The 12,682-nt window shown below is 44.4% G+C and overlaps 1 protein-coding gene across 1 annotated transcript; it reads left to right on the top strand.

Moving 5' to 3' along the window:
* Positions 1-732: 732 nt before the first annotated feature.
* On the top strand, positions 733-11,220 carry LOC310872213 (3-oxoacyl-[acyl-carrier-protein] reductase FabG). The gene is made up of 8 exons (XM_083783958.1): positions 733-854; positions 1,251-1,421; positions 2,573-2,751; positions 4,442-4,535; positions 5,136-5,205; positions 5,399-5,435; positions 7,702-7,765; positions 10,931-11,220. The coding sequence occupies exons 1-8, from the start codon at positions 831-833 to the stop codon at positions 11,087-11,089; spliced, it is 798 nt and encodes a 265-aa protein (XP_083640084.1). The 5' UTR covers positions 733-830; the 3' UTR covers positions 11,090-11,220.
* The last annotated feature ends 1,462 nt before the right edge of the window (positions 11,221-12,682 follow it).

The following is a 12,682-nucleotide window of genomic DNA, read 5'->3' as shown; positions in this document are numbered from 1 at the left end:
CTCTCTCAGAACTGGGCACTATATACTTCTATATGAGAACAGGGCCCATTCCCTGTTTTACATTGATTGATTGATTAATGCATTTATTAACAGATTACAACAGAGAATTACAGTACATTTCAAGCACAAACAAAACGTAACTGTGGACAACACCATAAAGCATTACACTTGACTTGTTTACAATAGGGCCCACCATGTTCAATTCATCATAACAATTAAACAGGAAATCATCATAGGGAAGGTTAAAAAAAAGAAGAAATAAACATACATACATGTGAGGGGAAAAGGGGTGTGGGGATCCGATTAATTGATTGATTGATTGAAATATGTATTAACAGTTTGCAGAATTACAGTACATTTCAAGCACAAACTCAATACAAAGACTGTTAACTGTGAGTGGACCCACCATAAATTAAGCATTAGCCTACACTTAAGAGGGTCCATCTTGTTCAATTCATCAAAGCATTTAGAGACGTACAAATAGACACTTCTATTATAGCCAAAGAACAGAACAGGAATTCATCACAGGTTTTACATTTGAGATCAGACCTGTAATAAACCATGTTCCTCCCATGGGCCCACCCTTAGAGTATATATGGGCCCACCACCATAGATATAATGTCTATGGGGCCCACTATGGGCCCACCGCCCACTTCAGTGCCCAGTGTTCTCAAGTAGTTCCATTATGAAAGACTCGCACACGGTCGCACTTTCATTGCGTCAGTGCCTGCGTGTAACCAATGCGGGACCGGCCGGTTGTTTGTGAGGTTGAGTACAGCTGGGTTCTACTGTAACTTTACTGATAGACTGTACTGTACTGTACTGTAGACATGGCCACGGACAGCGCTTTTAAAGTAAGAATATTATAATCATTACCTTCCCTTCCTGATAGTTAGGCTTTGATGAATTGAAAGTGGTGGGCCCTATTGTAAACAAGTGTTTAATGCTTTATGGTGTCGTCCACAGCTGTTAACGGTTGTTGTATTGAGTTGTACGTGAAATGTACTGTAATTCTGCAAACTGTTAATAAATCAATCAATCAATCAGGCTGCCACGAAAACATTGATCACTGTTCTATGACTGATCACGAAAAGCATCGACATATGTTTTGACTGTACATGGTTCATAACCAATGTCTCCACATGACATGACTGTGTACTACTGTAGCCTACCAGATGCTTCTGGATTATTTTGGGGTGACAGCTAGACATTATTCGCAGTCTATTTATTATTGTACATATTGTTTCCAGGTTTCCTCTCTGAACGGCAAGGTGGCATTGATCACGGGCGCCAGCTCGGGCATCGGCGCGGGGACGAGCATCATGTTCGCGAAGCTCGGCGCCCAGCTGGCGCTGAACGGGCGCGACCTGGACAACCTGGCCAAGGTGGCCAGGCAATGCACCGAGTGTGGGGCTGCCGAGGTGAGCCTTTATTCTGCCCCAAAGCCACGCATGGCACGTGGATCATCCGTTGTTAGCTTGTTGTTACGAAACAAGGTCTATACCGGTAGGTTGTTATTAAAGCTGTGTTTGCATTGCAAAACTGCCCCCCGTAAAATCTGAATCCCACCCACCCCCTTTTCCCCCTCACTGTATATGTTTATTTTACCTTTTTACCTCCTTTATGATGAATTCCTGTTCTGTTCTTTAACTATATAGAAGTGTCTATTTGTACGTCTCTAAATGTTTTGATGAATTGAACAATAAGGTGGACCCTCTTGTAAACAAGTGTAATGCTTAATTGGGTCGTCCACTCACAGTCAACAGTCTTTGTATTGAGTTTGTGCTTGAAATGTACTGTAATTCTGCAAACTGTTAATAAATATTCCAATCAATCAATCAAAAACATGAGTTGAGTGGGATGCCAAGCACTAGAGATGCGAATAATGGAGTAGACACAGTTTAGAGTCATAGGTAGGTACATCAATGTGCTTATTTTAAGTTATTTATTTATACTATTTTTCTTTTGATGATTTTATTATACAATGACATTTCCTAAAGAATATGTATGCACTGGGAATACAGTAACAAAGATCAGCCACTACCATTAAGGGACACAGATTAGATGTTGCCAAAACAACCAAACCGAGTAAATAGTAACCATGTAGTAATACAAAAGCCTGCCTATATATGTAACTAACTACTATAAACAAAGCTTTGTTAAAAAATGTATAAGTGGCAAACATAGTGTATAGTGTGCTTCTGGTACAGTACGTGGTACAGTATAGAGGCCTCTGTCTTTCCTGTCCCCAGGCATACAATTAAAAAAATAATAAGCCAGGAGAAGGGGAACATATCAAATAATACACAACAAAACCAAGACTACACAGAACATAACACTTGTAGATCAGCTCTTTTGGCAAGCGTTGCAAATGCCAACAGTCACAGTTCAGTCATTTCTGTCAATTAAAAACGTCACTTAATCAGGCAAACTCACGCTATCATTAATCAAAGCAGCAGTGAATCATCCTGAGGATGTTTGTGTGTGTGTGTGTGTGTGTGTGTGTGTGTGTGTGTGTGTGTGTGTGTGTGCATGTGTGTGTGTGTGTGTGTGTGTGTGTGTGACTGTCCAGCCCTTGCTAGTCCCAGGAGACCTGACCAGCGAGGACACAGTGAAGAAGACAGTCCAGGACACGATCGCTCGCTTCGGGCGTTTGGACGTGCTGGTCAACAGCGCTGGCATCCTGACCATGGGCACCATCGAGACGGAGGACCTAGCTCAGTATGACAAGGTCATGAACGTCAACGTCAGGTCAGTGGGCACGGGGCATGTGGGCACGGGGCAGGAGGGCAGGTGGGCACGGGGCAGGAGGGCACGGGGCAGGTGGGCACGGGGCAGGTGGGCACGGGGCAGGTGGGCACGGGCCAGACGGACAACGGCGCGCCGCACACGGAACAATATTACCAACTAAATATACCTCAATATCGATATTATCACCACATTTTGACTGACAGAAGAAAATAATGACCTCAACGTTACTGAAAAAGACGACACTTATACCATTCCGATATAAGTATAATATCTAGTCTAACATCAGAATGTCAATATACAGTATATTATATTGTCCAAACCTACTGCAGTTCATGATCAATATGTCTGTAACCTTTACTGGGTAGTACACACTTCTTGTTCACCACTCAATACTTTATAATAGGGGTGTAACGATACAGTAACTGCATAGAAAAATCTAAAGTATTGAAGTATATTTGATATGTAAACAGCAACACATCGTATCATTTGACTTTGTATCGTATCGTTTTGCAATGCAAACAATCGATTGTATCAATACTGAGTACGTTGTATTTAACAATATTAACCCATTTTGGGTCGGGAACCACTTTTGATGTTTAAAACTAAGCATTATGTTATACTTTAGCTATTGAAAAATAGCAAATCTACAAGCTCATAGCGCGCCGAACTTGTAGGTCTGCTATTTTTGAAAAATCGTAAAAATGCGGCACAAATCTTTGAATATATATTCTTTTCAAAGCTACACCTGGTCTATTGATAAATGTGTGTATTCTCTGTGTTCATGTCAACGTACGGATTTGTCCATAATGTGGTCATGTACTGTATTTGCCAGAGAATCACTGTGTTTACTTATTTATATCCATATTCATGAATGTTTCCCTTAAAAAACCTGCACTTTCCACACGATTCACACAGATTTTATTTATTTGCTATACATAGTTACTGTATCGATTTTAAATCATTGAATCGTATCGTGTCGCCATTAATGAACCAACATAGAGCACCAAAGTCTGACGTCATTATCGGTAGAGGGCGCAAATCCACAGGTTCATGTACTTTTTATTTGCATTATAATCCCCATAGGGGGATTTTAGATCGCCTCATATAAGAACTGTGTTTGAAAAATAAACATGTCATCCCGGCCGCTTCACTCATATGGATATGAAGAATCAACTGACTGAGAGAAAATGCTAATGTGCTGAATTAGTTACATTTTCGCTAGAAGCAGACTGTATCATAATATGAGTGACTGACTGTTGCAAACGATACAGAGACACCTCCCTGACAATAACGCAGAGACAGCTTGTTTATTTTTGGACCACAACGCTTATAGTAGACCATATTAAGATCACCCCATGTTATTCTCCATAGATAAATTACTTCCGTGAACCAGAAGGAATCGAAGGGATGAGCGAGTTACGTCAGGACTTCGGTGCTCTATTGTCCATGTATTCGTATCGTCAACCATGTACCGTGATACAGTACGTATCGTATCGCTGTTCAAATCTATCGTTACACCCGTACTTTATAAGCATGCTTTAAATAACAGTTCCAACACCTGTATAAGTAGCTCTACTGCTCTAGCAGATTCTGCTTTGTAGCAAAGCATCTTCAATGTTTACCTCACCTGGCTATATTTCTCCTGGCCTTTTATTTATTTCCACCGATTCTTTGTTCTTTTATGATCCAGATCTGTTTACCAACTGACACAACTCTGTGTTCCTCATCTGATCAAGACCAAGGGTTCCATCATCAATGTGTCCAGCATCACTGGACAGAGATCAGTAGGTGTCATGGTTTGAAGGAATGAAGTTGTGTATTATTGCCTTACGGCCTGGGGCGATTTGGAGAAAAACAATATCGGGCCTGTTCGGAAATCGCGCTAAGTATAGAGGAGTCCCAGGGGCGGGCGGTTCTTTTGGCCGCGGGACCCCACCCCTTAAGGCCCAGGAGGGGAGCTTAAGGGTGGGCACTCGGGGACGGGCGACAGGAGCGCCTGGTTCCCCGGGCCTGTTATGATATTTTGAGATTTGACTTGTGACAATGCCCCCCAAAATAAAAAAATGAAATACACTTAATAATAATATCAACATTAGTCAGTCTACAAGCTGAATGTATTGCGAGCTTAATGTAGACGATGGATTTTCACTATTTGCCCCATTTCTTTTAAATGTATAAAAATAAGACTCACATGATTAAAACCAGGAAAAGAAAAAACACATCCAAAATCCCAGTTTATATCTAGTCACATGTCACAATATGGATATATATAATATTGATAACGCCCAGCCATACCCAGTACCCACGTACAGTATGTACACAGATTAATGTTGGACTTTGTAAAGCATGACGACGATATAGTCATTTTGTTTTTCTTGACACAGTTCCCTGGAGTCCTGGCCTATTGCATGTCAAAGGCAGCCATTGACCAATTCACCAGTTGTGTAGCACTTGGTGAGTGAACCATTTCTCTGTGTGTCTGTGTGTGTGTGTGTGTGTGTGTGTGTGCGTGTGTGTGTGTGTGTGTGTGTGTGTGTGTGCGTGCGTGCATGCGTGCGTGCGTGCGTGTGTGCATGTAAATTCCACGTTTTCATTGGTGAAGTTCAAATAAATGCATGGGAAGTCATACAACTACTTAATGTTTCAGAGCTGGCTCCAATGCAAGTGAGAGTGAACTCCGTTTGGTAAGTACAGTACTATCAATATTTGATGGTGACACACAAACCCAGCTTGATGATCAACACATCCACATCCGTCATAAAAAGCTGAGGGGAAAGCGCTCTCTAACGTGTTAGAGAGCACATCATTATTTAACCACTTTAACCCATTTTGGCCTGACGTCGACATTTAAAAAATGTCTTCAAAATCCTGACAGTTTTCTGAAAAACCGTATGTTTCTGTATCAGTGGTTCTCAATATTTCATGTCAAGAACCCCAAAAATTATATGTAAAATGCCTCCGCCCCCCATCTGAAAATATGTTGTTCCAGGGACCTCTCAGTAGCAACAATTTGTTCACTCTGTAAGTCTGTAATAATATATATTCAAAGATTTGAGGCACATTTTCACGATACAAAAAGCAGATATACAAACTATGAGCTTGTAGATCTGCTATTATTTTAACACCAAAAGGGGTTCCCGCCCCAAAATGGGTTAACTTCTCCCCACCCTCGTCATGTCCGTATTTCCGGTATGATGTCATTGTCTCCACCAGGCCGAAGGCATGTGGGGAGAGTATGTTTTGCACTCCGTCCGTCCGCGTGTCCGTCCGTTTGTGTGTCCGTGTGTCCGTGTGTCCGTGAACAGCTAATCTCGGCCACCGTTAACCCGGTCGATGCCATATTTTGCACACACACTCCCTGGATGCCAACCATGAACCTCTGCCCCAAACTTTCCAGAACGGCCTGTTATAGTGCCACCAGGAGGCCGCTTTGTGCAAAACAAGTTTTTCAATGCCATATTTTGCACACACACTCCCTGGATGCCAACCATGAACCTCTGCCCCAAACTTTCCAGAACGGCCTGTTATAGCGCCACCAGGAGGCCGCTTTGTGCAAAACAAGTTTTTGCACAGTACACCTACAGATTTTGTCCAAACATCACGCAAATTGGTACACAGTCTCTCTAGAGCCATTCAACGAAACGGGTCTTTCAGATTTAACATGACTCCATCCTGATTGGTTAAGATTGGCTTCCAAAGTTCACAGGAGTGCTCAGTTTCAAACAAAATGCTGCAAATCATGAACACATCGCGTGATTTCCGTGAAATTGTGCACCCACATTCCCACTAGGCCGAGGACGAAATGCCACATGAACAATTTCAACTCAGCCTCAAGGTGGCGCTATAACTGGCCGAAAAGTGTTTTTACCTCTAACTGCACGGATCTGTGGATAACCTGGTGGAGACCTGTGCCCGGAAGGGCACTTTTTCTAGTTATAGATGAACTCAACTGACACGCAATAGCAAAACTATATGCAAGCTGGTAGATCTATTTTTTTTTAAACATTTGAACAATCTTGAAAATAGGGCTTGCCTTGATAACCCATTTAAACCAGGAGAGATGTTAGATTTTAGCTATGTGTATATAGAGAGAGCAACATACAATACGTTTTTCAAAATCCTCTTAGGATTTAGAACAGTGGTTTAGACCAGTGGTTCTTAAAAATCACACCCATGTGAACTGAGTGGTGCAACTCTCCCCCCCCCCCCCACCGCTCTCTCTCTCTCTCTCTCTCTCTCTCTCTCATTAGCAGGCAACAGAGCAGCACTCTGTTTCTGGCGCCCCCTACTGGTACTATACTGGTGCTCATTAACGTCACATACATGAACAACACATACATAGGTGACACATACACACGGACATTGCTGGTTTTAGGAGCGAAAATAGCAGATCTACAAGCTCACTACACTTCACCTTGTGCCGCACTGAAAGTACATTGTGTTGTGTGAAAAAAAAGTTAATAATTGTGAATTAATTATTCAACACAAATCTTCTCTTCCTGGGGTCCGTGGCAGAAAACGTTTTCAGATGGGGGCCCGCGGCTAAGTAATTATAATGTATATACTTTTGTGGGTAGTTGGCACGGAAAAGTTTGAGATCTACCGATTTAGAAGGTATTTGAAGAATCGGCCTCAGGTCTTCTGGGTTAAAGGAATATTTCACATTCAAATCAAATAAAGGAAAAACGTAACGGCCCCCCTTCACGCATTAGAACATTCTAATGCGTGAAGGGGGGGCTGATTATTCCATTACTTTCATCGGTGTATGAATGCAATGCATAGTCTGTGTAAAATGCCTTGGATAAAGGCGCTATAGGCTATAAATGCAAAAAATTATATATAATTATTTGTATTTTTTTTATGTTTATTTTATTTGAACGATTCAAGGTCAGATCGATAATGAGTCAACATGCTGTGTGTTCTGTTTTTTTTTTTACTCCGCCTCTTTAGTCCAGGTGTGATCGTCACAGAGGTCCACAAGAGGGCGGGCCTGGACGAGGAGCAGTATGCTCAGGTGAGGCTGAATGTTCCAGAAACCAGTGTTGTTTTTGGCAGCAAATTTCTATTTTAGTTTTAGTCATAGTCTCCTGAATAGTTTTCACTTAGTCTTAGTCACATTTTAGTCACCTGGAATGTATTAGTGTTAGTCTAGTTTTAGTCGACTAAATGTCATAAGATTTTAGTCGACTAAATCTACAGGTGATTTAGTCGACTAAAATGTATTTTTGTGGGCCTTGTTGCCATCATAATGACTTATTTTACACTTGCTGAAAATAGCCGATCTACAAGCTCACAACGCGTCGCAGCGCGACACGTTGTGAGTGTAAAATTACTTATACTGGATCTGTTGTCCACTAGTCCCTTCCTAACATTTTAGTCTAGTTTTTATTTGTTGACGAAATTGTCAGTATATTTAGTCTTAGTCATCGTAGCTTAGTTTTCATTTAGTTTCCATTTAGTTTTCTTCAGTGGAAAAGGTAGTCGACGAACATTTTTGAGTGGTGCAACCACTCCTACAACCAGCTTGCAATGTCCTCGTACGTGTTTGTGTGTCTGTGTGTCTGTGTGTGTGTCTGTCTCGTACTTGTTTGTGTGTCTGTGTGAGCATGAGTATGTGACTTAAAAATAGCAGTAGGGGGCGCCAGAAACAGTGACTCTAATGAGAGAGAGAGATAGAGAGAGAGAGAGAGGGGGGGGGGGGGGGGGGAATTGCACCACTCAGTTCACACGTGTGTGATTTTTCGTCTTAGTTTTAGTCGAGGAAAACAACACTGCACCAGACATCTGACCACTCCCCCAACACGCACATACAACCACCAAAACATCTGACCACTCCCCCAAGACGCACATACAACCACCAGACATTTGACCCCTCCCCCAACACGCACATACAAACCAGACACCTGACCACTCCCCCAACACGCACATACAACCACCAGACATTTGACCCCTCCCCCAACACGCACATACAACCACCAAAACATCTGACCACTCCCCCAACACGCACATACAACCACCAAAACATCTGACCACTCCCCCAACACGCACATACAACCACCAGACATTTGACCCCTCCCCCAACACGCACATACAAACCAGACACCTGACCACTCCCCCAACACGCACATTCAACCACCAGACATCTGACCACTCCCCCAACACGCACATACAACCACCAGACATCTGACCACTCCCCCAACACGCACATACAACCACCAGACACCTGACCACTCCCCCAACACGCACATTCAACCACCAGACATCTGACCACTCCCCCAACACGCACATTCAACCACCAGACATCTGACCACTCCCCCAACACGCACATTCAACCACCAGACATTTGACCCCTCCCCCAACACGCACATACAAACCAGACACCTGACCACTCCCCCAACACGCACATTCAACCACCAGACATCTGACCACTCCCCCAACACGCACATACAACCACCAGACACCTGACCACTCCCCCAACACGCACATACAACCACCAGACACCTGACCACTCCCCCAACACGCACATACAAACCAGACACCTGACCACTCCCCCAAGACGCACATACAACCACCAGACATCTGACCACTCCCCCAACACGCACATACAACCACCAGACACCTGACCGCTCCCCCAACACGCACATACAACCACCAGACACCTGACCACTCCCCCAACACGCACATACAACCACCAGACATCTGACCACTCCCCCAACACGCACATACAACCACCAGACACCTGACCACTCCCCCAAGACGCACATACAAACCAGACACCTGACCACTCCCCCAACACGCACATACAAACCAGACACCTGACCACTCCCCCAAGACGCACATACAACCACCAGACATCTGACCACTCCCCCAACACGCACATACAACCACCAGACACCTGACCGCTCCCCCAACACGCACATACAACCACCAGACACCTGACCACTCCCCCAACACGCACATACAACCACCAGACATCTGACCACTCCCCCAACACGCACATACAACCACCAGACACCTGACCACTCCCCCAAGACGCACATACAACCACCCAGACATCTGACCACTCCCCCAACACGCACATACAACCACCAGACACCTGACCGCTCCCCCAACACGCACATACAACCACCAGACACCTGACCGCTCCCCCAACACGCACATACAACCACCAGACACCTGACCGCTCCCCCAACACGCACATACAACCACCAGACACCTGACCACTCCCCCAACACGCACATACAACCACCAGACATCTGACCACTCCCCCAACACGCACATACAACCACCCAGACATCTGACCACTCCCCCAACACGCACATACAAACCAGACACCTGACCACTCCCCCAACACGCACATACAACCACCAGACACCTGACCACTCCCCCAACACGCACATACAACCACCCAGACATCTGACCACTCCCCCAAGACGCACATACAACCACCCAGACATCTGACCACTCCCCCAACACGCACATACAACCACCCAGACATCTGACCACTCCCCCAACACGCACATACAACCACCCAGACATCTGACCACTCCCCCAACACGCACATACAACCACCAGACACCTGACCACTCCCCCAACACGCACATACAACCACCCAGACACCTGACCACTCCCCCAACACGCACATACAACCACCCAGACACCTGACCACTCCCCCAACACGCACATACAACCGGCCAGTGTTGGAAACGTTACTCAAAATGGTAATATATTACGTATTACTAGCTACAAAAAAAAAGGAAATCATATTGTATATTACAGGGAGAGTCTAGATCTAGACTGCAGCCTGCAAAGCAACTAATCTACCATTATAAATAAACACTCAAGCCTACAGTACCACCAGTTCTCCTAAATACTCATCTGAGTTGCATCATCCCTGATTTAAACGACACATCCAAGTTACCACGAAAGTGATTTGTATCATTGAATAGAGGGTATGCGCATGCTTAAAGTGAATGGTACATCGAGTGGCAGTTTAACATCGTTTAATGCAAATCAGATAGGACTTTTCTGTGTGGATGTATGGGCTGTCGTAGTAGTTTTTTGCCACTCAGTAGGCGTTCCTGCATAACTTCCTAGTTTGATGATGATGTCACGCGCATACCCTCTATACGAGCTTTCTTGTACTCAATGCGACTCTTTCTTCCCCCCCACCATGCAGTTCCTAGAGAAGTGCAAGCAGACGCACGCCCTGGGACGGCCGGGCGAGGTGGACGAGGTCGCCCACGCCATCGCCTTCCTGGCGTCCGACGCCGCCAGCTTCATCACGGGGGTCAACCTGCCTGTGGACGGGGGGCGCCACGCCATGTGCCCCAGATGAAAACGCCTGCATGATGTTTGGCCAAATGACCTCCCACTGCAGAGATACAAGCCTCCATGTGGCCATCACCTCCCACTCAGTGGCGTGCACAGATAGACACTAGGGGGTGCTAGAGCCCTTGACAGTCTGAATTATTTCCCGCTTTTCTTTGGTACAGTGTATAGTATGTGGACCATGGTGACATTGATCAATTCTTGATAAAAAAAAAGAAGCTTCTAATATATTATTTATGCCCCAAAATCTATAACTATAGAGCGTCGCAGTCCCTCCCCCTTTCAGAACAACGAGTGGCCCAGGAAATGAAACCCAATGCATTTTCCCCATAGGCTTTTCTTAAAGTATTTATTTAAAGACGGTTACGCCGCGGACAAAGCCAACTCTGATCGTGACAAATCATGACAATGAACACAATGTTTTGGGCCGATCAAATAATTTAAAAGAAGAAAAACAAAACAAATAGTGTTGTCTCCTGCCTTTATTTTCTTCTTTCTAATGATTTGATCGGCCCAAGATATTGTGTTCATTGTCATGATTTGTCACGATCAGAGTTGGCTTTGTCCGCGGCGTAACCGTCTTTAAATAAATACTTTAAGAAATGCCTATGAGGCCCAGGCCGTAGCGTAACGGTCTGGGCACCGGACTGGTAATCCAGTCGCAGTGTGCCGCGGGTTCGACTCCCGGACCCGACACGGCCTTTACTGCATGTCATCCCCCCATCTCTCTCCCGTTTCCTGTCAGCCTACTGTCTGTCCCTTCAAAAAAATCAATAAAAGGCGTAAGCCGCAAAAAAATATCTTAAAAAAAAAAAAAAAAGAAAAGAAATGCCTATGAGGAAAATGAACGGCGATTTCTTTTCCGGGTCTCTCGAGGGGGCGGGACTGCGACGCTCTATTGAGGCAACCGGCCGGTTCCACACGCTGCACAAGATGCCCTTTTTTTTCACTTGAGCACCTCCTGCCCCTCTAAACGTCTGTGCACGCCACTGCACCCACCCACTACAGAGATACAAGCCTGCATGTGGCCATTAATGCAACATAATATACAGTCAGAAAACATTCAAATACCACCGTCTACAGTACAGTATCTACCTTTGTTAAATTTAAAATAAGGCCATCCAGACACCCTTGAGAGTGAAAGCTGAATTACAACGTGTCCCTGAATTGTGGAGATTGGAATGTAGAATTATTATTGTTAAGAAATAATTCTGCTTCAGTTGTGCAGGGGGCAGCTGTTTAGGCGTTACATCCAGTATTTCAGCTGCACAACATAGCCTGGAGATAAAGTTGAAATAAAAATGAAAGCAATTTAAATGCATTGTATTTTCTTAACAAGTGCCGTTGGGGTTTATTTTCCTGGGGTGAGAGCGTCTATTGATTACTTTTATATTTTCCATTAGACACGGCTACTATGAAGACTCAAAACATCAATAAAAGTGTCAGTCTTTGACTATTGTCAAATTAGTTTTCAGACATTTATTGAAATGTCTGTTGAATCATTAGACTTGCTGAGCTGAGCATAGAATACAAATGAAGACGGGACTGCAGCACAGCTGACGTGTCGTACTGAAATAGTATAAACACAGTGGCCCAGTCG

This window comes from Protomyctophum parallelum (assembly GCF_964188405.1).
Source record: "Protomyctophum parallelum genome assembly, chromosome: 15".
Taxonomy (NCBI): domain Eukaryota; kingdom Metazoa; phylum Chordata; class Actinopteri; order Myctophiformes; family Myctophidae; genus Protomyctophum; species Protomyctophum parallelum.
The sequence above is the reverse complement of the archived record's forward strand: the minus strand, read 5'-3'. Positions and strand labels throughout refer to the sequence as shown.

Bases quoted from the DNA above. Each gene is read 5' to 3' on its own strand.
- LOC310872213 (XM_083783958.1), top strand. From the start codon at position 831: ATGGCCACGGACAGCGCTTTTAAA. The intron at 855-1,250 runs GTAAGAATATTA...TATTGTTTCCAG, and splicing joins CCACGGACAGCGCTTTTAAA to GTTTCCTCTCTGAACGGCAA. The intron at 5,436-7,701 runs GTAAGTACAGTA...CCGCCTCTTTAG, and splicing joins GTGAGAGTGAACTCCGTTTG to TCCAGGTGTGATCGTCACAG.